General features: G+C 33.7%; 1 protein-coding gene and 1 non-coding gene across 2 annotated transcripts; one reads left to right on the forward strand and one right to left on the reverse strand.

Annotated features, from left to right (window-relative positions):
- The first annotated feature begins 277 nt into the window (after positions 1–277).
- On the forward strand, positions 278–349 carry TRNAN-GUU (transfer RNA asparagine (anticodon GUU)). Its single transcript has one exon. It is a non-coding gene; the product is annotated as a tRNA-Asn (tRNA).
- A 17,643-nt stretch (positions 350–17,992) lies between these two features.
- Positions 17,993–20,954, reverse strand: LOC140884009 (N-terminal acetyltransferase B complex catalytic subunit NAA20). The gene is made up of 6 exons (XM_073290670.1): positions 20,805–20,954; positions 20,622–20,712; positions 19,212–19,344; positions 18,608–18,677; positions 18,413–18,473; positions 17,993–18,310 (listed from the first exon to the last, which is right to left on the reverse strand). The coding sequence occupies exons 1-6, from the start codon at positions 20,880–20,882 to the stop codon at positions 18,219–18,221; spliced, it is 525 nt and encodes a 174-aa protein (XP_073146771.1). The 5' UTR covers positions 20,883–20,954; the 3' UTR covers positions 17,993–18,218.
- Between the last annotated feature and the right edge of the window lie 4,919 nt (positions 20,955–25,873).

The raw sequence follows: 25,873 nt of genomic DNA on the forward strand, positions 1-25,873 counted from the left end.
TGATTTTTCAACTTTCCATATATATAAAAGAAATAGAAAGAGATAGACTAGAAACGACATCTGTTATGTCAATGACACCAAACGGGTATTAAATGAATGAAATTGGGATATGGATGGAATATAATGAAATAGAGCCACTTTGAGGTTCCCTATGAAATGAGGCATGGAAGGGAGCCACTACGAAGAAGTTCCGGGAGTTACGAAGGAGGGTTCGAGCTCATATTGGTCATGGATTGAGAACGGGAATTGAACTCTAGGAGATCTAATCTCCCATTGTTCCTCAGCAGCTCAATGGTAAAGCGGTTGGCTGTTAACCGATTGGTCATAGGTTCGAATCCTACTTGGGGAGATTTGATTTATTTTGAATTAACGAATTCAGAATAAAGAGGCTCACTTTGACCATTAAGAGTAGGGAACCTGTCCTCTGTATTTGTTTCTATCTCATCGTATCCCATTCTGTTCTGCGAGATTTTAAACTGACCATCAATACCTTGGTGTAGATCCGGGATAATCCTTTGCTCCATAGCCCTGGGTCTATTTACAAGTAGCCAATTAAAAATTCTCAGGTGTATTAGCACTGCATCAAAGGTGCAGTCATCGATTCTCCTGAGAGTTCACAACTGCCACGAGCAAACATATTAATGACGAGGCAGGCATTTTTTTATGCTACTAATACTTGTACTTGCTCGCCTATTCTGCCCAAGCCTAGTTGAAGAAGAGTTACGGGGCGTAAAACAAAAAATACGTTGATGGGCCGGGGGCATACTATGTGTAATGATTCTGTCATTCATGATAAATAAAAAGAAAAATCCATTCCAAACCCACACCCAAGTTCCATAGATTTTGGTCCGCTATCCCGATCATGTTTTTCCTACCCCCCCCCCCCCCCCCCCAAAGGGAAAGATACTTCCTTTTTGGGCCGGTTGTGGGCGAGGAGGGATTCGAATCCCCGACACCGTGGTTCGTAGCCACGTGCTCTAATCCTTTAAGCTACAAGCCCCACCCCATCTTTACTGGATCTGTTCCCGGGAGTACCCTCAAAAAAGGAACCTTTCCTCTCCCCATCCATTTCGGGTTAAGAAGATGTGAAAGAGTACTGTTTGTGACATTTAAAAATAAATGATTATGAATGATTTTTTAACAAATTTATTAATAAGAAATTCATAATCACTTTTTTTAAAATGTTAAAAACACTATTTAAATTTGTGTCAAAAGGCTGCAATTGATTTGATACATAAAGTTGAAATTAAATACTCTTTAACAATATTTATGATAAGGCAAAAATCTTAATTTTGGTGATGACAAATGTGCGAACAAAGTCAAACACATAAGCAGATCAGTGGGGAACGCTATAACATTACCAAGAACACTTTAGATATGTATCTAATCGATCTTATAAACATTTGATATTAACAACACTTATATGATAAGGAATCTCTTATCAGATTAGTAATTTTATTGGACAAAGTTTTGACTAAGAAGAACTAGTCTGGATTATTCAGATCGATCTACATTGCCAGACCAGTTCACATAGCCAGACCAGATCAATCATGTCTTCCGAACATCATTCAAGATTTAGCTAGGTTGTTGAAGATAAATCCAAAACAAGTTGTTGGAGATAAATACGTTAGAATCCGTATCAGACCATATTCAAATTGTCCCACAAACAATCAGTACAATTTGTGGAAATAGGGCAAAAACACGTGGTATATTCTGCTTGATTTCCAGCTATTTTTGGATCAAATGTGCAAGGGCTAGATTTGTAGTGACCCTTACCGAGATCACCTACTAATCAAAAACTTAAGCATACAATTAACTTAATTAAAACAGTAAACCAAAATAAACTGCGAAAGCAATAATCATTATACAATCCCAAGGAAAGGAATCTGTAAATACCCAAATAATAATACAACCAAATCGAACTACTGTATCAACCCAATACATCAAAATAAACCCTAGGCGAAAATCCCAGCTGGCCATCCACTGCCTAGTCCCTCCTGGATCCACCCGCCTCATCCAATCGCAAACCTGCCTCATGGAATAGGGTGTCCAGATACACAAAGTACGAGACGTGAGCATAAAACGCTCAGCACGAGAGTATGAGTATACCAAATTATATAAATACATGAATGCAAGTGTACCGCCTATAGAAACTAGAGGCCAAAGATCAGATAACAAAGACAGACCGGGCCCTGGTATGTAGCACGATGTGCCGTCGCTTCAGGAAGTGGCTCCCTTACCAAAATACCAGTGGATACTCCGGACCCAAATCGATGGAAATTCATCCACTAACAGGATAGGGCAAAACTCTACTACCAGACATCTCAAAAGAGATGGCTCAATATGCAAAATGCATGCAACATAAAATCATGTCATATAAATCATGCAGTCACATAATACATGCATACTCAATCAGGATATCTCGAACAGTACTTTCGCACCTCAACTAATAGGCAAGCTCTACCAGCTCTAAGTCCACGCCTATAGTCCGCACTACACAGCGAAATGATACTAATATCATTATATTACTCCAAAAGCTTTAACTAAGCTATTGCATACTCCTATATATTTTTAGGAATCAAAAGCTATACCTGCATCTGTCCTCAGCCCTTTGTTATCGCTTACCTCAAAACTAGGCCACAGCTCTGCTACGACGCCTGGAACGCCCTGCCGCTTCCGAATTTCCCAAAGGAAGCCTAGAATTCCCTATATCTAAACTAGAAACCTAAGGAATCGAGAGAAGAGAGGTGATTGGTGCGTCTGAAAATGAGGCTCGGCACCCCTATTTATAGAACACAATCGAAACTTCCGATCCTGATCGGAACATCCGATCCCGACATCGGAGCTTCCGTTCTTGCTTCTCTGCCACATGGCAAAATATCATTGGCTGGCTGCGGATAAGGGAGATCGGAACCTCCGTTCCAGATCGGAGCTTTCGTCGTCCTACACGTCATGACTGACGTAATCTGATCGGAGCTTTCGATCGCCATCGGAACTTCCGATCACTGCAACTGAGCTTCCATTCTGATCAGTCCTTAATGGTTTATTTTGTGTGGATTAACCCCTTAATCACCTATTCTGGGTACGGGCTACTACAAGATTTTTGAACATTGGACAATCTCCAATGTAAATACTTGAAGAGTATGCAGATGACATCTCTGGCTCACCTCCTGAATCTTTGAATCATCAAGCATACAAGTGTTCTAAAAGTTTTCACAATCTTCATACTCAAACAAAGAACCGGATTGAATACTTCGAACTGCTATCACACGCTTATTGTTATACAATATCAACTTTAGTGATCAAATTCGTGATACTCAGTCAAGCTTATAAGATCATTTTAATATTAGAGTTTGTGTTGTAACTCTAATCAGAAGTGATTTGATTGTGAGATTGTATTGTTAGGAGTTCCAGTCAAAGATTGATTGGATTGAGTTTGTGCAAAGTATTGTATAAATCAAATTCTTTTAGTGAAAATCCTTCTGAAAGCAAAAAAAAAAAAAGGGATACGTAGAATTTTTAGCTTCGAACTTCCATAAAAAATTTCTTGTTCTCCTTTACTTTTATTTTATGTTATTTACTGTTAGTCTACCTAAGCTATCCAGTTCAATTTAGTTAGTGAGATTTTTCTGCCTGATCAGATCAGTTATCACAAGCAAATTTTGTTATGCAAAATTTTTGACAATCGAGCTGGTTACTCAGCATAATTGTAAGATAAATTTTTAAATATTTTTAAGTGTGTATTCACTCCCCTCCCCCTTCTACACTCATTTCGATCCTAACATGTAGTATCAGATAGAGTTTTTGCTTAACTTGAACTACTCTTGATAGCTATGACATCCTTTAACAAGATTCCTACGTTTTTAAATGAAGAATATGATGACTAAAAAATTTGTATGTGGTCACACTTATCTGCCCAACATCACTGATGAACCAATGAAGATCATGAAAGCCAACAATGCAATGGACATAACAGAAGGAGCAACCCAGATGATTGAAGATCCCAGACCAGAGTGGACTGTCGAGGACAAAAAAAAAAGCCAATCTATATAATGTGGCAAAGGATATACTGTACAAAACTCTAGATAAAAACATGTTTAGCAATATCAAAACTTGTGCTACTACCAAGGAAGTTTGGGAAAAACTCACTGAACTTTGTGGGCGCAATGATCAGACCAAAGAGAACAAACTCATGGTGGTTATTCAAAAATTTGATAGAATAAATGAAGCCTAAAGAGACTATGAACGAGTTTGATGAAAGATTTAGCAAAATCATCATTGAGTTGAATGCATTGAGAAAGAACTACAGCAATAGAAAGGTTGATCTGAAAGTCATGAGGTCATTACCAAAAGAATTAGATGTTAATACCATTGTCATAAGGGCATCCACATAGATCTCTACTAGTAAAGTATGATTTTGTAATTGGGATTGTTGACAAAACATTGTTCAAGTTTGATAAAGGTGATCATACTTTAATAGTACAAATCTATGTAGATGATATAGTCTTTGGGTCAACTACCCTCAAGCTTTGTGAGAGATTTTCAAGCTTATGCAGGATAAATTTGAGATGAGTATGATGGGAGAATTAAATTTCTTACCGAGGTTACAAGTCATACAGCTTGAAGATGACATTTTCATTAACCAGACCAAGTATATCAAGGAATTATTAAAGAAGTTTGGGATGGAAATTTGCACTGTTGCCACCATTCCTATGAGGTCCTCTATAAAACTTGATAAAGATGAAGTTGGAATCTCATTATATCAAACTCTTTACAGAGGCCTCATTGGATCATTACTCTATCTCACTGTCAGTAGACCAAACATTGTATTTTCAGTTTGCATGTGTGCTAGATTTCAATCGATCCTAAGAAATCACACTATGAAGCTGCCAAGAGGATTCTAAAATATTTAAAAGACACTCAAAATTTTGGTTTGTGGTATCCAAAGGACTCAAGTTTCAATCTGATAGGGTACTCAGATGCAGTTTACGCTGGATGCAGAGTAGACAGAAAGAGTACAAGGGCTTATGCCAATTTCTTGGAGACAGATTGATTTCTTGGTTTAGTAAAAAACAAACTTCCATTGCTATATCTACACCTGAGGCAGAATACATAGCAGCAGAAAGTTATGCACAATTTCTCTATATTCAACAATAATTAAGATACTATGGTGTCAACTCATCTGAAACACCTATCTTTTGTGATAATACCAGTGCAATAGCCATTACCTACAATCCAGTACTCCATTCAAGAACAAAGCACATTGAATCATTCATATAAGACATAATTTCATCAGAGATCATGTTCTCAATAAAGACATCAGACTGGAGTATCATGTTCTTCTGGGCAAAGCAGGATTGTTTGATGCTATCACCATGGAGAAATTTGATGTTATGGCAGCCATCTCTACTGGATCACAAATAATTCTGACAGATGCTCTGTTTAAAGGTCTTACCTCTATGATTACTATTCCATTCTTTCAGTCTCAAGGGTTAACAGTCCAGATCAATTATCTGCTAAATGGACTTAATCATAATTTTGGGCCTTCTACTGCACTACATGTGCACAAAACACTAAGTGTAAGGGCCATTGTTGTATATCAAACCAAGCAATTGGTGACCTCAAATAAGGAGGTTAGTGAAGATTATGAAGTTGAAGAAGTTATAGAACAGATAGAACAGAGCAAGTCCAAAGATCTAGTGGTCATTTCTCCTACTAAGAAGGCTACTGGTCAAAGCCTAAACATGCCAAAAGAAAATTGATCACACATGAATCAGAATGGGAGGAGTCGGAATCAGATCAAATTCCATTGTCAAAAATCATTCCTTCATCTCCAAGGGTCTAGACCAAAAAACGTTCTCATCTGCTTAAGCATGCCAACACACCCGCATATCAACCTCCACCAATTCCAGCCATACCTATCTCCAAGGTTCGATCTGGAATAACAGTGGAAGAAGTGTATGTTGAGAGCCTGGATTCCGGTCTAAAAGAGTTCAAAGACAGGGAATCAGATGAAAAAGTTCAGTATGAATTTCTCTAATGTATTCGAAGGGCCATAAATGCAGCGATGAAAACCATAGGAGGCCAAATTTAAGAGAGAATGAAGTGTTTTTATAAATGGGTCAAGTACAGAACCAAATTTGCAGTGACCCGTTCCAGATCACCTACTAAGCAGACTTATACATACAATTAAACTTAAACAGAATTACAATCAGAGATAATTGTGAAAATTTTAATTAAATACTAACTCGACAGAATACAACTGGTAACAATTGAACCAAAAGCAATAATTATACTACCAAAATGGAAAAGTACAACAAAATCCCACCTAAACCAAGTTGTTGATAACCCCTGCATCCAAACCTTGGTCACCTACTACAAACAGGTTCAACTTCTGGGAAACCTGCAACTGCACCGTTGAATGGGGTGTCCACAAAACAACCGAAGATGTGAGCGATAACAGTGCTTAGAACTAAAAATACGAGTATACACATGTTATGAGTGCGTGAATGCAAATGTACAAGGTGCCAGAAATCTATCACGTCAAACTCTGCTCAGTATGGAATGACGCTATGGTATGTATCACTCTGGACCGTCGCATCAAGAGATGGCTCACACACCAAAAGAAATATGTGGATATAGGTGACCTGATCCCGTACTAATGGGTCCAACTATCCACTAAAGAATAAAGGGCTGAGAGACTGCACTACAAGGTATAACGAGTTATGAGTCAACATGATAATGCATGCAACATAATAATCATGACATGATATATGCACATAAAACATATCAAATAAACATGCAACACATAGACATCCATACTTAACCAAGATTGAGAGGAGAAACTTGTGAATTGGAAATTGAAAATGAGCCCCGAATGTCCTATTTATAGACGACGATCTAAAGCTCCGATTTCTACATGCATGCCACATTCCAAACTCGGCTACTTCACAAGCTCCGATCTCCACTTTGGATCTGGGCACAGTACGGATGCGGTTAGTGATAAATAATTTTATTATCATTCAATTTATCGGTTGTGTACGTTTATATTTTTTTAATGTATGTTGGTCTTTATTAGTTGTGTACGGATGCTATTAATCAATTCAAACTTTATTATTAACTATGAATGTTTTAATTATATTGTGTTTTATTTTATTAAATCATTATAATGCTTTAAATTTTAATTTTGTATATTATTATAATTATATATTAATAAAATAAAATTTTAAAATTTAATAAATTTTTTGGAATTTTTATTTTATAATTATAATAATTTTATAATAGTTATTAAATTTTGTTAAAGATTAATTAAATAAATAAAAATATTAAAAATTTGTTAATCAAATTACTTTACGTATTTAACAACTATTTAAGATGAAATTTTTATTATATTATAAAAATTAAAATTTTAAATATATATAATAAATGAAATAGTAGGATGTTGAATAGACATGATTAGTGAGCCATAAAAATGTTATTTTTGGGTTTAGGATGGTGTACAGGAGTTTATAAAAATTGTGTTTTTAAAAATTTTGATGTGACAATGATGTGACATTGTAAGTTCCGTGCTGAAATTAGATTTAGAGATTCCGGGTTGCGGTTTCCCTTAATTAGGATTAGATGTATTTCAGTTCAACAAGGCCAACATGAGACAATGAGCATCTGACTTATGTGAAATGAGTTTCCCTTCAAAGTCAACCCTATTAAACAAAAAAAAATGGAATTATTGCTTCATTTTCAAAATAGTCATTACATATTTGGATAAGATTTTTGTAAACTGCTTTTAAACAATATTTTTTAAAAATATTTTTTTCAAGTATAGTTTTCAAATAGCAAATGATATGTGTTTTTTTATGCGTTTAGGTTTTGTTTAGACAAATACTAATAAATTTTTTTTATAAAAGTCTTTTTAAAATGTTTACAAAAATTATTTTAAAATCATTTGAACGACTATTTTATAAAAATGTATTTATAATTAAAAGGTAGTATGTTTTGTTTTTCATCTTTGTTTTCAACTCTAAGACATATCTTAGTTATTATTTAAAAACGAGTTATTTGCATCAAACACCCCTGTGAAATATTAAAAATGCACACTTCTTCCCTGTAAAATTTTAATAGGCATCTTCAACCCCAGCCTTTTAAAAAATTAGTTCACTCGCCCATTCAGATGAGTGATTGTTGTGCACGCGCCCCTCATGCGACTGGACAAAGATTTTGATATTTTTTTTGCACCAAATCCCCTTGTGAAATATTAAAAATGTATATTTGACCCCTGTGAAAATAATTTTTAAATCTATTCAACCCATAATACAAAATTTTTATTAAAATTTAATTATAAAATATTTAGCAAACAATTTTTGTTTTATTAATTTTATTTTTATTTTTAAATTTATTATGATTATATAATTATTTTCTAAAAAATATTATTATTTTATCTTGTTATCATTATTTTATTAAACTTTCTTCTTGTTTCCATCTTTTCCATTAAACATGCATTCATAAACAAGTATTTAAATAATTTCAAGTACCAAAATATTGAACTAAATAGATAAGTTCAAACATATTGCTTTTTCGATTTAGGACTATATATTATTGAACCAAAATTTAAATTTTTCGAAAATTTGCATTGCACAATTTGTAATAAATAATAAAAAAATAACATGCTTATATAATTCTAAATCGAAAAAGTAACATTCATGAACTTATCATTTGGTTCAGTATTTTGGTATTTTTAGATATTTAAATCCTTATTTATGAATCATGTTTAATGGAAAAGTTGAAAACACGAAGTGATTTGATAAAATAATGATAACGAGATAAAGTAATAATTTTTTTTAGAAATAAATTAATTATAAATTTAAATTTAAATCAAAAATTAAAAATAAATAAAATTAAAATTTTTTGAAAAATATTTTATAATTAGATCTTAATAAATATTGTGTATTATTATTTAATGCAAATTCTACAATGCATTTTAAAAAATTTAGATTTTGGTTCAAAAATCTATAATCCTAAATTGAAAAGTAATATGAATGAAATTATCATTTTGATTTAATATTTTGGTACTTTTAGGTATTTAAATCTCGTTTATGAATGCATTTTTAATTGAAAAGTTGGAAACAAGAAGAAAGTTTAATAAAATAATGATAACAAGATAAAATAATAATATTTTTTTAGAAAATAATTATATAATCATAATAAATTTAAAATTAAAAATAAAATTAATAAAACGAAAAGTGTTTGCTAAATATTTTATAATTAGATTTTAATAAAAATTATGTATTATGGGTTGAATAGATTTAAAAATTATTTTCACATGGGTCAAATATGTATTTTTAATATTTCACAGGGGTATTTGGTGTAAAAAAAATATCAAAATATTTGCTCAGTCGCATGAGGGGCGCGTGCGCAACAATCACTCATCTGAAGGGGCGAGTGTGCTAATTTTTTAAAAAGTCATGGTTGAAGATGCATATTAAAATTTTACAGGGGAGAAGTGTGCATTTTCAATATTTCAAATGGGTGTTTGGTGCAAATAACTCATTTAAAAACTATACTTGAAGCACATTTTTTAAAATATTTTTTAAAAATCTTGTCCAATCACATATTTTAAGTTTTTTAACGTTTTAAAATTACTCGTCCAAACAGACATTTACAAATTACAACAAATCCCAAAAATACATATAATATTCCGGTTAAATTTCAAGTATTTAGGTTTAGTTATTTTTATATGTAGATAGAGCTGGTGAGTTAAGCTCACCGAATTGACCGGCCGCCTCACCCCCAAACAGAGGGATTAGGTTGACGATTTCCAAACCCGCTCAAATGGTGAGCCGCCTCGCCAAACAGCGAGTTGTGAAAAATTACGAGTCAATTTGTCTCAACTAAATATAACTAAAAATTGGAAGCTCAACTCCAAAATAGCTAGCCAAATGGTGGGTTAATGATCAACCCGTTTTGATGGCTCTATTAGTGGTATTAATCTGAGAATACACATAAGGGCTTTAACTCGATTTTATAGCAACATTAAATCAACGTCACGTCGAGAAAATGACCAATATAACATATTGATGTTTTTCCACACACACACACACACATATATATATATATATATATATATATACACTTCAATTTTCATGATATTTTTGTTTCTGAATTCTTTCTACAATTACTTCAAAAAAATTTAATTATTTATAATGACTATGTAATTAATGAAATTTGAAACAGTTATATTATTTACAATGGCTCATAACTTGTGTATAATTCGATTGATGAATTTTGAAAATTTTATATTATTTATAACGAGTTTTGCCAAAAAAAAATTTATTTTTTGACCATTGATAGATATCGAACCCATGATTCGCAGTATCGAGTTGAGATTTTAGCGATCAACCAAGCCAAGTTGGCAGGGAATACTAACTGGTTTGATAGCTCTGTTACGAGTATGAAAGATGTGCCAATATATATATATGCTCCAATAATTCTTTCCTGGAGATCAGTTTACCGTTGACATTCCATCTCCACAAAATTCCATATAAAGATATATATAACTAGAAAGAATATATATATGCTTGCATGGCTTGTGACATTATATATGGACGAGGCATTTTGGCTAAGATAAGTAGGCCCAATTCGTACCCAGACGTCTTCGCCTATAAATTCAAACCAATCAGAAGCATTTTCTTCACAATTCTAATTAAATCAAAATATATATATATATATAAGCGCAAAAGGAAGAGAGACCTCACATGAAGATAAGAGCTTCATTCTGCTAGCCAAGAATGACTTGCCTACATTCTCCGATGATTACCACATGCGGTCGATCGAATCGAGCTTGCTGGAAATTCCGCAGGCAAGTTGTTCTTGGCTATGTTGAAAAGCTCTTATCTGCATGTAAGGTCCCATCTTCCCATCTGATCACTCTAGGATTCGAACTCAATTAGAATATTGGAAGATGCATCGATGTAGCTAACGTACGTCTTTTATGTATCGAGGTAATTTAATAACAACATATATCGAAGTAGTTGGGAAATGATGTATATTTTTTCTAGACAGATCAATTATATTTGTTGATGGGCAATGCACGATATATATATATATATATATATAGTTCTCACTTCTCATTAGAAAAAGGACAGAGAATTGGCTTTGATACTATTAGTTATGGTTTAATACGTACCCACCTCAATGACAATAGTCAATGGCCTATTCATGCACATATAATCTCGGAAACGTGTTTATTCAAAGTAATTACTTCTTCTTCATCATTTTAATTTCCCCGGCCCCATTTTTCATATTTCGAGATTATCTCGAAACTGTCATCTAACGTACAAAGCTCTATTTCTTGAAAAAAATTATGATATATATATATTTATTACATGATTACAATGATTTCTTTGCATAATATATATATATATATAGATATATATATATAAATATAAAGTTCTTTTATGCACTAGTAGAATTTCTGCTTTTTACTTCGCATATTAACTGAAGTATTAGATAGATAAGTAGCGAAGTAGATGCACGTGAAGTAATAGGGTACTGTTTTACTTCACTTATTAACCGAAGTCTTAACTAAGAAATTATCGAAGTCTTTGGTCCGTTCACAGAGTCAAAACCGGTTCAAGATTGGATCATTTTCGAAGTAAAAAAATGTCTTTTACTTCAACAATTTCGTTAAATGACGAAGTAATAGAATATGTATGACTTCGAAAATTACATTGAGTGATGAAGTAATTGAATAATATAACTTCACAGGTTATGTATTGTGGTGAAGTAAAAGCATCTCTTTTACTTCAAAAGTTTTTTTAGGTGCAGGCGAAGTAAAAAATACAAATTAAACAATTTTGAGATACAATTATACCACTATATATATATATATATATATATAAAAGAAACTAAAAATACAATAATTAGATTAATTAATTATCCATCCGAAACTACAAACATCCATATATCCTCAAATCCACAATTATGCATCCACGAATCCAAGATAATAACACGAAATTGCATGTATTCCCTAGTATTTCCACAAAAATAAAAGTTTTTAACAAGTACATCCAATAATCCACAAAAACAAAACAAAGATTTATCCCAACTTGCACGACCAATTTAGACACCACCTACATAGGCATTGACGAATTCACTCCATTCACTTCTAACATCATCAAATTGAGCTTGATTGTAATATTGGTTCTTGATGGATCCTGCAAACATGAAATGTAAAAAGAACAATGTCAAGTTCAGAAGACATAGCAACATATTGCAGTCAACACAATATCTTTGCCAAAAAAATACATGTGTTCACGTTTGTAAAAATAAATGTAAGTATCGCTTTATATTTGTTTCAATCCACGCACACAAGACCACATGATAAAATGTTCCTAGTACAGAATTTCCAGCACAAAGTTACAGAGGTGGAGCAGAGACAATTCAAGAACAGAATCCTACCAAAAATGCCAAGTTCAAATTCATTTCTGAGGCAACTAAGGCAGCAAACAAGGATGAAACTAATTATTGTCACACTAATTGAGTTAAATCCAAAAGTATATTTTCATCATGAAAAAAACTGTTCGTGCAATTATCATTAAGAAGAAACAACCAACTATGTTTCTTAATACAAATTTGTCGTGTTCTATTTGTGCAAAAAAAAATCCAGAAAGTTGTCTGTGCAAAAGTAAAGCATAGCATATTCATGTACATTCATTAGTGGTGCTGAGATGCATACAATAGAACCTTGTACATGTGCTGAAGATAAAACGGTCTTGATTAAGCTCCAAAGATTCATATGAAATAACAACATTTCAGAGTAAAACAGAGATCACAAACCTAGTTTTCTACCCATCCAAAAAGCATACGCAGATGCACTATAAGTGACCATAAAACAAGAAAATGTAGAATAGAAAATATGTAAATGAAAAATAGACCATTAATTGCTGTTAAACTAGAAATTGGTGAGCGATTACCAACTTATAACTATGCTAAGGTTTGAAGTGAATAAAAAGTTAAAACCGAGGAGTAGCCTCCATAAACCAAAACAATAAGAGAAAGAGTAAACAAATAGGCTCGTTGACATGATAATCATATATATATATAAAAAAAATCTAACAGTCCCGGTCACAAAATACAAGAAAGATCAAGCACAAGATTACAAGTGTTCCCTTCCAAAAAAAATCACAAGAGTTAAACAATAGCTTAACCGCAAAGTTTTTAAGAAAAAGCATCAAGCACTTACTTCTTCACAAGCATATGATGTGGGGCCTCTTTTTAGTTTAATATTGTCGTCCCCAACTGAAATGCAGGAAAAGTGTCTGGTTAGAGAACATGAATGATAATGCAACAACTTAAAAGTTGTTTTTAAGAGTGATTGATTTGTAGTTTATTTGATAATGCAACTTATGATGTGGGGCCTCTTTGTAGTTTTTAAGAGTGATTGATTTGTAGTACTATTTGAGTATTAGTATATCTTCAAAAATTTCTCTAAAAGAATATGAATGATGGATGGAATGAATGATAAATTTATTAAGCGTCCAGTCCTGACAAAACCATTTATTTTTCTTGATAAACTATTAGACTACACTGCATTCCCCAAATTCTAGAAGCAACAACTTAAAACTTTGGGATAATTCAAAGAATAAGTATTATTGTGGGAATTATAGTAGCAGTCTATGATTATTCTAAATAAATTCATAACAAGTAATGATAATCCAGAAGATAATTCTTCTACACAATATTTGATGAAACCTCCGAGTTCAGATTAGAGTTTTGATATATATTAAATAAGTATTCAAAACATAAATGACTACTGCTTTAAAATGGGTCTTTCTCTCGGTACTCTACTAACTAACATATATACACTAATTCATATGACTATAATGATTATTCAAGTAATAAAAAGGCTGACCAGGTTATCGATGACATCCTTTGACAATGGTCTCATAGCGAATATGTATTTTGAACCACACGTGAAAAACACAGCAGCACAACAGTCAAACTACAATTAAATCCAGCAAAAATCAAAACAGCATAAGTTGCCCATATCAATAAACACTAACATACAAAAACAAAAAGAGCTCAATCTCGTAGACCAAGCTCAAGATCGAGTTCATCATCCTCCTCGAACAACCTTAGTAAATGAGCATACTGCTCTTCACGCTTCTTCATTTGCCAGAACAGAACCTCCTCGAACAGAACCTGCCTATATAATTTTCAAGATAACTTCTACAATCTAAAGATACTGAAAATACAAGCTATAAAGTCGAAATAAATTCTGGAAAAATTGAAAATTTTATGGGTACCTTCAATGGTCTTAAATAAAGTACCTACAATCAATAATATACCACAAATAATTCTGAAAAAATTGAAAATTTGATGGGTACCTTCAATGGTCTCAAATAAAGTACCTACAATCAATAATATACCACAAATGAAAAATATAAAGACGATCAAACAGTAAGTACCGTGATTCATCAGATTCATCTTAATTTTTGCAACAAAACTACAATTATGAAAGCTTCTCAACGCAACAAGAACACCTTTGCAGCACTCCTCACTGCAATTTTTGTATTATGCCATTATAAAATCCAAAAATTAAAACACATTCATGTTTAAACTGCTCGCTCAAACATCAAACAAACAATTAAAAACAACGATTCTATTAGCAATAATTTAACAACAGCAAAAACATGAAAAACACACTAAAAAGTAAATCGCGGGGTATGGAGATACCATTTGGTAAAAGCACTGCCATCTTTAGAGCGCTTGAGAGGAGTACAAAGGAAGATGATTCCGCCTAACTCTATTCCTGACTTTGTGAGGCGCCGATGCTCCGACTCGATGGCTTTGGTTTCCGGTGAGAAGATGTCGGCACGAAAGAAGAGACGAGAGAACTGAATATAGATCGCCATAGAGGAGGGATGAAGAAGTTCTCTCACCGCGTGAGAATTCCAAAAACGTGCAGCTTTTATTGGGTTGGTGTGCAGTTCGCGGCGATGGACACCTGAAGATGGAAATCGGCGGCTGCTAGGGTTGAAGAAGAAAGGGGGTGCGAAGTTCAGAAAGAAATGAAGGTGAAAGGAGATTAAAAGTCCATTGTTCCGGTTCATCTTTTCACTTCACCACTTTTCAATTTAATTTTTTTTTACCATTTTACTTCATCTAATATAGCATGTCGAAGTAATAGGTTATCAAAAATTATTAGTGAAGCCCGTGTTTTGTAAAATTGAAGTAAAAGGTGTTTGTATACTTCGCCATAATTATTATCGAAGTTGATTTATACATATTACTTCGTAATTATTAAATGTCGAAGTAAATAGTGGCGAAGTAAAAGCCTACAATTCTACTAGTGATGGTGTCCAATACTATATGCCCACTTCATGTCCACCATGTACAAGTCAACTCATCTATTGTACTGGTCAACTCATCTATTGCACATGGTGGGCATGAAGTGGGCATATAGTGTTGGGCACCATAAAAGAACTCAATATATATATATATATATGAGTTTTTTTCAAGTGTCCACCTACTATGCCCACAACCATGTCCACCAATGATGTGGCATTATTCTATTGGATGTGATAAAGATGTGATAAACTGTAGGTCCAATAGAATAGTGTCACATCATTGGTGGGCATGGTAGGTGGGCACTTGAAAGAAACTATATATATATATATAGACTAGGGTGCGGGGAATCCGTGCACACCCGTGTTCAAATCAACTCCGATTGACTTGAAATTTTTATGGTAGGATCGTCTCAAAAATACGAATCCAACGATATATCATATGCTACAAATTTCAATCTCGGTGGCCGAAATCGTGAAAATGACCGGAAATAGGATTAAATGTGCAATTTCCGGTCATCTTAACGATTTCGGCCATCGAGATTGAAATATGTGTGTGTGTGTTTTTGCACTGTTTTTCAGTTATTGGGGATGTGGTTTTGAAGACTAATGAAGATGAGGAAAATGGTTAAAGAGAAAGAATAGTTTTGAAGACTAATGAAGATGAGGAAAATGGTTAAAGAGAGAGAATGGGGGAAGAGCTGCATGAAATATTTTCAATTAACTGCATGTGAAAGTTATGTAAAATATTTTTAAAATGTTTCACCGATTCAATTACCAAGTCTTTATTTATAAGTTTCAAAAAAAAAAGTTTTAATTTATATAGGGGATTTCAACTTTAACTAATGATAATTTACCTGTGACTCTAAGATGTATCAATTGTCATTTATATTCATGCATCGGTATATATATATATATATATATATTATAAGAATCTTTGATTTGATACTCGGAAAATGACCCGTTGATACACTTACACCAAAAACTACGTTTGTGGATCTGGTGTTATACACAACACTACGGTTGGATCTAACGGCTTTGCAATGCACAACACCATGATATGCACTAAGATGATCCAAGTAACGTAACATTCTAAGACAAACAACTTTAGAGCTAGGCCGGTTAAAGTCCCTGGAATTACACAAACCAAATATTCCAAAAAAAAAAAACGAACAATAGGCCTTTTACAAGAGAAATCAATTAAAACATATTATTAGAAAAGAAATCATGGAGAAAACAGAGGGGTGAAGTAACATGGAGTTCCCACTAGTCATAAATGGGCAAGGCATTTGGCGTCCAATGGGAGCAGCTATCTGCTGTGGGCCAGGAATTGAGTGGCGGCCCACCCTGATATGAACCTTCTGGCCCGCTTGGCAGTGGCCCACGAATCCACAGATATAGAAGTAATGCCCGGAGCTCCGGATGGGAATGGAGTCGTTCCCGGTGGAGTAGGCGGCGATGGGTGACGCGGCGTCGCAGGAGTGGAAGGCGGAGCGGCTCACTAGCAGCACGTTGTGATATTGAGGATCGTAATTGAAAACTGCAACGCAAATTCAGTTATATATCTATTTCTTGGTTAATTATAATATATTCAGAAACTGGAAAATGATTGAAAACTGACTGAGAGTATCGTAAATTTGAAAAGTCTTGGAAGAAGCCCATTGATTGTAATCGACGTTGCCGATAATGGTCCACCCAGTGGAATCGCCGACATAGTAAACAGTCGCAGCCATGGAATATATTCCAAGAAAAGGCATCAGAATGAAGAAGAAGAAGATTAGCAATATTTGATTCATAATGAATCGGGGAATTAAGTTTCGGAAAGAAAAACAAGGATTGTTTCTTAGAAAGAAATTATCCTGCAGGAAACGCTCATCCGCAGTGCATGATCGAGTGGAGAGAATGATGCGTGAGTGGCGATTTCTTGTGTATGTATGTGAAATCAGAATGTGATGGATTTGGATCATCATCTTAAATACTATTTCTTTTCTTTTTTCCATGTATTGGCGGAAAGTCGATTTTTTTATAAAGTTCATTTTAATTTTAAAAATAGAGGCTAAAAAAGTTAAAATATCATCTAATGTTGCTTATCCCACAGCAAAAAATAAATTAAAAAAAATACAAATCCACGTTCGATTGAGAAATATCTGGTCTATATTACTATATGTACACTATATTAAATGAGAATACGAGAGGTCCTCTAAAAAAAATTGACTCATATGATTAGTGAAATTTCATAATTCTAATAAAATAATACGAAAAAAATTAATTAAATATAAAGAAAATTTTATGGTTTTTCGAAATAATTTATTTTAAAATTATTTGATTAAATCATATTAAATGAGGTCCTATACTAATTACTTTTGCTCTTCAAAAACATCAATTTTATATTTCATTATATCCCCTTGTGATACTAACATTTTGCGATGAAAGGAAAAACCAAACGTGTATCAACATTGAAATAATTTTTCCAATATAATTAAAATTTAATGTGTGTAATGTGTGTGTGTAAATCATATGTCATAGCAAAATTTAATATGATGTGCACGTTATGAGCCCAGATTTACTGGGACTGATAGTTAAGTTTTATACTTTCATCGCCCCAATTATACTTTCACCGCCCCAATTATATAAGACAATTGTTAAGTTTTAGTAATTATCAACAAAACTTTAAAATGATATCACAACTATAAGCAGCACTCAGAACAGTAAGTTCACCTCATACAACAAATTACAACCCCCCAATACCTAGACCAGTTGTATTAAAAGAATTCCTCAAAATCTCAAGATTTTGCTCGATGGCTTTAGTATTAACAATGACAGGATCATACATTTTCATTGAGTCTTGATTTGGGTGCTTAAATGAAGAAACCATCCCTAGTCATACTCCAGTTCATCCGGCGTGATGGGCCGCTTCAAAGGAATAACAGACTTCTTTTCCACATCCCTCGACAGAGCTTTCCTCATATCTGAAAATTAAAAACATGAAAGGCAAAATATATCGTTGAGAAAAGCCAACAACATTCGGCCAAAACAAACGAACTTTCTCAGATTTGCGAAGAGCAACTCACCCAACCCATCCTCCTCTCCGGAGTAATATCGAAGTACGCGTCTATAGACTATGTAGCCAAGCTGAAAAAAGATAAAATGAGCATGCCTGGGAATGCAATTGTGAATAGAAACACATTCATGTATTCATACAATTTTCAAAGGCCAATGGTTCTAAGAATAAATTTTCAAGTATGAAGAAACAAAATTTTCAGTACCTTTTCATACATCTTGATGGCAGGTGTATTAGAAGCTCTCACGAAAAGGTCCACAAAATAAGCCTTGTCACTGTAGAGAGAAAAAATTCGATATCAGAACTCATCTATTACCTCATAACAAAAATAAGTAGAACTTCCTGCACAATTTCATAGTGAAGATGTTACTTTCAAATTTAGGCCAAGTATTTGAGAGGGAGACTCGAGTATTGATTGCATAGAGCAAATGCTGGCAGCTTTGTCATATGCACACCTCAAGTGCATGCATAAAAGAAAGACTCTTATCACTCAAAGATTCAAAAAAAAATGTGGCAGACAGCAAAATAAAATGAGAAAATGCAACAAAGGTCAAAATACTCGAGAAACTTTGTTTACATCGAACATACAACCCCACAGAACACTACTTTTCTCCTAAGATTTAGAAGAAAAATGAGAAATGGGCAAAAGGACAGGATCAAAGGAAATAATAATGAGCTTCAAATTGCAGAAGCAGGCAACTTGAAGAATCGATAGAGATGTTTTAACACAACCAGAATGTGTGATTTCATTTCTACAAACTATGCCAAATGAAGGCACGTCTGAATGCATAAGAAATGTGGATCCTCACATCTTGTCGCTCATGTTCTCCAATAGGTTCATCAGTTTCTTGGCCAATTGTTGCCTGCGATATTCAGGAGCTACAGTTACAGCAGTCACATGACCATGCCATGACTCTCCTTGTCCTTCAACCTTGCCCATAACTGCAAAATAACAAGCATTAAAGTTTTGTTGAAACAGCATATTATCCTGTATAGGAGGAGTAAACATTAGATAAATAGCAAAAATGTCTGTCAATCAAAGTCGAAGCAAATATACTTAAAAGCCATATCATCAAAATCAGCACAAGATTACATTAACATTCTTTTGACACACTTAAATCTTCAACTTTATCACGAGAGTCACGAAAATCTTAATTTTTAATAATCAATGTGCCAATGGCCCAAAATTGTGAACTTGGGGGAATCCAATGAAGTGAACTTCGAAATTCAGCTTATTCTCCCTGTTTTGTTTTAGTTGATAAATAGAGTATAAAAAACTCGTAAGTCATAAGTAGTGCATCACAATTTCAATGGGACAGATCTCCTTTCCTGCACTGAGTGAAAGAGCAAGCGCTAACCCATTTTCAGTTCATATTTCTCACAAAAATAATTGGAGTGCTCAACAGACATAGTTACAGCAATAGTTCAGGAATAGTTTCATTTTACTGCATGACGAATAAGAACCTTCTGCACTTGATACCTACTAAGGCTGATCTAATATTAATCAAATTTCATTTACAGACTAAGGATTTGTGAGAGTTTCAAACAATACCAGAACCGCCACATCCAAATCAAAACAAAACTAAGAGTATCACCAATTAGGCAGAAAGACTAGCAATCTATGATCTCAGATATATGATTCTTCATGCAGTCAATGACATCTTAACCTAAATAACCCAACTTCCCCAACCACTGAAAGCATTAAAGCCAAGATTAAACAGGCAACGACACCATCTTTATCAGGAAAAACAATTTGAGATCCCATCAATTATTTTGAAGTTAAGGGAGTATTGACCAAATGTGCACCTGGCATTTATTGTTTCTCCCCTCATCTATCAACACTATTCATTCTCCACCTTCCCTCCCACTCTAACTTTTAAGTAATTTTTTTTTATGTCCCATTACAGGCCTAACAAAACTAGATAACCAAATATGAACCGTAGCACTTTTTTAAAGAACATTTGAGTTTTCATTAACTGGGAACAATAAGATAATTCCAAGTTTAGAAAGTACATCTCATGTTAAAAGCAAGAAGCAAATTGTATTTAATTTGCTCCTCTTCCAAACAAAGTTGCTCTAATCCTACTATATTGAATATTTTTTTCAATTTAACGAACAAATATCCATTTAATTTGCGGCAAACAGGAATCAAATCAATCCTATTGCGACCAAAACCTAAGCAAACAACATGCTTGTCTTTCCATAGGAGGAGAACTCACTGTAGCCCATGATTCGGTTGCCAGGAGCTTCCGCCACGTGAAAATAATCCGGCCAACGCGCCAAATAAGTCATATAGAACGACATGTTGAACTGCACCCATCAGATTATTGCACTCGTCAACTGGAATACCGAATTGCCGATTCCTGGGAAAGGAAAAATGGAAAGCAGGAAGGGATACTCACTGTTTCTGTGAGATGATCGAGATTCACGGAAGCGAATCGGAGGAGATCGTTGCAGCAAAACCTTCGAATCGAAGTCATCCTCGGCCGCCCTTCGTGAAACTTTCAAGTAATTTTATCCTCTCTGCACCTTCGTATCCACTAATCCAGCTAAAATTTGTTTAAACTTTGGGGTTCCTTCTTATTTTATTTTTAAAGGTTTATACGTCAAAAAAAATGTTGTCCAAAAATTTTTTTCTAATTCCAAAAATATTTTTATAAATAGTTATATAAATTCATATTTATTTTTAAAACAATTTTTAAAATATTTTATAAACATTTTGTCAAAAAAATATATAAAAACTTTTCCAAACAGATTCTGAGTTTGTTAAATAATAATTTAACTGTTTTAAAAGTATGTTATTAAAATTAGAAAAAAAATATAACAATTTGACTTCTTATATTAATGCTAAAATAGTGTTGGGAGAGCTTTTAGTAAGCAATTCTTAGCTTTTTTACATAAAATTTCAAAATTTTGTGAATGAAAAGCTTAAAAGTGTCTCCTACAAGTTCTCTCAAACACTGCGTTAATTTCATTGTGCTGATTCTATTGAATAACAAATCGAATACATGCAGAATCGTTATGATACTAAAAAAAAATTAGGTATTCTAAAAAAAACCATTATACTGGCTTTTATTTAGGTTCAATTTTAATATATAATATAAGATGTATTTATTCCTTTAAATTTATAGTATTTGAGTATTTTTTTTTGTGGCAAATATGATTGATACCCTGATAATATCTCAAGGTACCACAACTCTGACATGAAGCCATGGAAGAACGCGGACCACGTGAGGAAGTCAGAGGCCGAGGACCCAAGAAGTCGGGTAGGTCATGAGGAGGAGGTCGACTCATTGGTAGAATGTGTCAAGGAGGTGGCCCGTGGTAGGGGAGGAAAGGCCAGAGACTCAAGGTCGTGAAGGACTCTTAGGACAAGAGAAAGGGTTTGATTCACCAAGCTAGCCCGAACGGGACGGGAGAGGAGCGGAAATACAAATGTGCATGGTTAAGAAGTTAGTAAGGGGGAAGTAGTGCAAGGGTTTAGGGTGGGTGGGGGATCTCGGGGTTCTGAGGTAGTAGCGTGAACTTGAGAAAATTGAGGCGACAGGAAAATAAGGTCGATATCTAATAAAATATATCAAATCTTTGTCAATATGTTTACTTTTCTTTGGATAAAGAAAGAATCTTGGATATGGATAGACATGAATTCAAATGAAAAACAAATTTTCTCATGATTCACACGCACATATTCACAATATATATATATATACATCTTTTAGAGTTTTTTTTTCTTTTATTTTCATGAGTCGTAATTTGACTTGAAGATCGGAATGACCATGCCGCAAAACTTTTTCGGTACCAATTCACTGGCTATTTGAGTGTGCGGGAAAATTTGTCACGTCTTCTCCAAATTTTTCAAGTATTTTTCAGATACTACATTTATGCAAGCTTTCTTGGGACACAATCCTTCCTACATTTGGCGGAGTATCTTGTGGGGAAGAGATTTTCTAAGTAAGGGACTTCGATGGCATATTGACTCTAGTCAACATGTTCGAATATTCAAGGATCTTTGATTGATGTATCATTTATCTTTTAGAAGTATGACATCTCCCCAACAACAACATGAAAATTTGCATGTTTGTGATTTAAGGACAGAATCAGGTTCGTGGAACTGAAGGAGGATCGAAAGCATTTTGTGGCCTATTGATCAGGAAGAAATTCGAAGTATTCCATAGAAATGAGGCAAGGTCCTGATATACTCGTTTGACATTACACTGCTAATGGTGTATGTGCTATCAAGTTGGGTAATAATGTGGCCAGAAATATTGGGGTAGAAAGTAGCGAAGGGATTTTAGGGGAATCTGCAAAATTATTCCGGAAGTTCTGGCACTTAAATATTCAAAGTAAAGTTAGGTTGCGCTTGGATTAAAATATTTTAAATCCATGGATTTTGATTATAATTTTAGTGTTAACAATAAAATATAAAAAACTCTCAAATTCATAACTTAATTATTTACACATTACTTAGGGAGTGTTTGCAATCACTAAAAAAAAGTGATTGTTAGCTTTTGGCTTAAAAAAATCATTTTTGTGTGTTTCTTAAACCTAGATTATGTGTTAGCTTATGCTTAACTTAATTGAAATCTAAAAGCTAGTCATGTGGTGATTATGATTCTTCAAAAGTGATTCTAATAAGAAGATCATTGCTAAAATCACTCTAATCACTTATTTATCAAATACTACCCAGCTTTGATTTTTAGATTTTCACATTTGTTTCCAAACACTACCAACTTTTGATTTTTTTTTGAGTTTTTTATAATCTATAAATTAATCACTTCTACAAAATCACAATCTATTGCAAACACTCCCTTAGATGAATTTAAAAAAAAATTCTAAATTACCACTTGAATGAACTTAAAATCTATCCTAACTACCATAAATTACCATATAAACATAAAAAAAAGTGGATTTGATGTTTGTGGTGCTACTTCTCTAAACAACAAAAATGCATTTGAAATCCATTAATTTGAAATACTTCTATCCAAGCGGAGGTTTTTCTTTGGAAAACGATTCACAAAATGCTTCTTCAAGAGGAATTTCTATTGATACCAAGTGTCCTCGTTGTCCAACTTTTTTAGAACACAGTTTTCATGTTTGTGGCATTGCAATTGGGTGAGAGCGGTGTATAGTCTAAATTGACAAAACTTTGGAAAACGATTCACAAAAAAAATTAAAAGTATGTGTTTGGATAAAATTTTTGTAAAATTTTAAAAACTATTTTTTAAGTATAGTTTTTAAAAAACATTTGAAAGATATTTTTTTGAATGAAACTATGAATGACAAAAATTAACAACATTAATTTTGAAATATTAAAATATTTTTATAAAATAGTTATCCAAATACATAATTATTCTTAAAACTGTTGTAAAATAAAGGAGAAACTAACCAAATAATATGCAAAGAAATATGCAAAGAAAACAAGTAAATTCGATGTATTGAATGTATTACATGAGTGACCTATTTATAGGTACAAGAATCTGGAGATAAGATCAAATAAATTGATTTGATCACGATTCTATATCATCTCTTTGGGATTTGAATATAACTCCGTGATAACTCAATCTTTGATTATCTTGACATCTATAATATTGTAACACTCCTCCTTGGATGTCATTCGACGGATGTGGCTCGTTAAAATCTTACTAGGAAAAACCCAATGGGATAAAAACCTAGCGAAGGAAAAAAAGTACAACATCCCTCGTTATTGCTAAACTGCTTCGTTAAAAACCTTGTCATGAAAAACCACTTGGGAAAAATCATGGACAAGGGAAAAAGAGTGCAGTTTGGATTAACTCCCCCTGTTGCGAACATCACTTGAAATCTCTAAGTCGCTGCATTCCGATCTTGTACACCAATTTCTCAAAAGTTGATGTGGGCAATGATTTTGTGAAAAGATCGGCCAGGTTATCACTTGAGCGAATTTGTTGAACTTCAATACCACCTTTCTTCTGCAAATCATGGGTGAAAAAGAACTTTGGGAGATATATGCTTCGTCCTATCGCCTTTGATGTATCCATCTTTCAGTTGAGCAATACATGTCGCATTGTCTTCATAGAGTATTGTCGCCATGTTTTTAGTAGAAGACAAGCCGCATTCCTCTTTAATATGATGAATCATTGATCTCAACCAAACACATTCTCGACTAGCTTCATGGATTGTAAGTATTTCTGCATGATTTGATGATGTAGCGACCATGGTTTGCTTCGTAGATCTCCAGGATATAGCTGTTCCACCATAAGTAAATAAGTACCCAGTTTGTGATTTTTCTTTATGTGGATCAGAGAGATATCCAGCATCTGCATAACCAATCAATCGTAAATTACTAGCATTAGAATAAAATAAACCCAAATCACGAGTGCCCTGAATATATCTAAATAAATGTTTAACTCCATGTCAATGCCTTCGTGTAGGAGAAGAACTATATCTTGCCAACAAATTTATAGCAAATGCTATGTCTGGTCTAGTGCTATTAGCAAGGTACATCAATGCACCAATTGCACTAAGATATGATACTTCTGGACCAAGTAGTTCTTCTTGCTCATCATGAGGCCGAAAAATATCCTTTTTCACATCAAGGGATCGAACAACCATGGACGAACTCAATGGATGGGCTTTATCCATATAAAATCGCTTCAACACTTTTTCTGTATATGTGGATTGATGGACTAAAATTCCATCTGCCAGATGTTCAATTTTTAAACCAAGACAAAGTTTTGTTTTGCCTAAATCTTTCATCTCAAATTCCCTTTTCAAGACATCAACTGTCTTTTCAAGTTCTTAGGGACTTCCAATGATATTTAAATCATCGACATATACAGCAATAATGACAAACTTTGATCCATTATTTTGAATAAAAACACATGGGCAAATTGGATCATTTTTGTAGCCTTCTTTCAACAAATAGTCGCTAAGTCTCTTGTACCACATGCGCCCAGATTGTTTTAGTCCATACAAGGATCTTTGTAGTTTAATGGAGCAAACATTTGCAAAATTTGAAGCAAATGCTTCTGATATCTTAAATCCTTCAGGGATTTTCATGTAAATATCATTATCAAGTTTTCCGTACAAGTATGCAGTAACAGCATCCATAAGATGCATTTCAAGTCTTTCTTGTACGGCCATGCCAAGAAGATATCGGAATGTAATTGCATCCATCACAGGAGAGTACGTCTCTTCATAATCAATGCAGGGTCTTTGAGAAAAACCTTGTGCTACTAATCAAGCTTTGTATCTAGTCACTTTGTTTTTCTCATTTTGTTTTTGTACAAAAACCCATTTACAACCCACAGAAATTACCCCTTGTGGTGTTTGGACCACAGGTCCCAAAACCTCACGTTTTGCTAGTGAGTTTAAATCTTCTTGTATTGCCCTTTTCCAATTTGGTCAATCATGTCTGTTACGACAGTCATTAACAGATTTAGAATCTAGATCATCATCTTCATTAACAACATCAAATGCCATGGCATATGCA

This window comes from Henckelia pumila, chromosome 2 (genome assembly GCF_033568475.1).
Source record: "Henckelia pumila isolate YLH828 chromosome 2, ASM3356847v2, whole genome shotgun sequence".
NCBI classification, from domain to species: Eukaryota; Viridiplantae; Streptophyta; class Magnoliopsida; order Lamiales; family Gesneriaceae; genus Henckelia; species Henckelia pumila.

Coding starts and splice junctions, on each gene's coding strand:
- LOC140884009 (XM_073290670.1), bottom strand. CDS start 20,882: ATGACTTCGATTCGAAGGTTTTGCTGCAACGATCTCCTCCGATTCGCT. Junction 20,713..20,804: donor TCGATCATCTCACAGAAACA/GTGAGTATCCCT, acceptor TGATGGGTGCAG/TTCAACATGTCGTTCTATAT. Junction 19,345..20,621: donor CAACCGAATCATGGGCTACA/GTGAGTTCTCCT, acceptor GTTATTTTGCAG/TTATGGGCAAGGTTGAAGGA.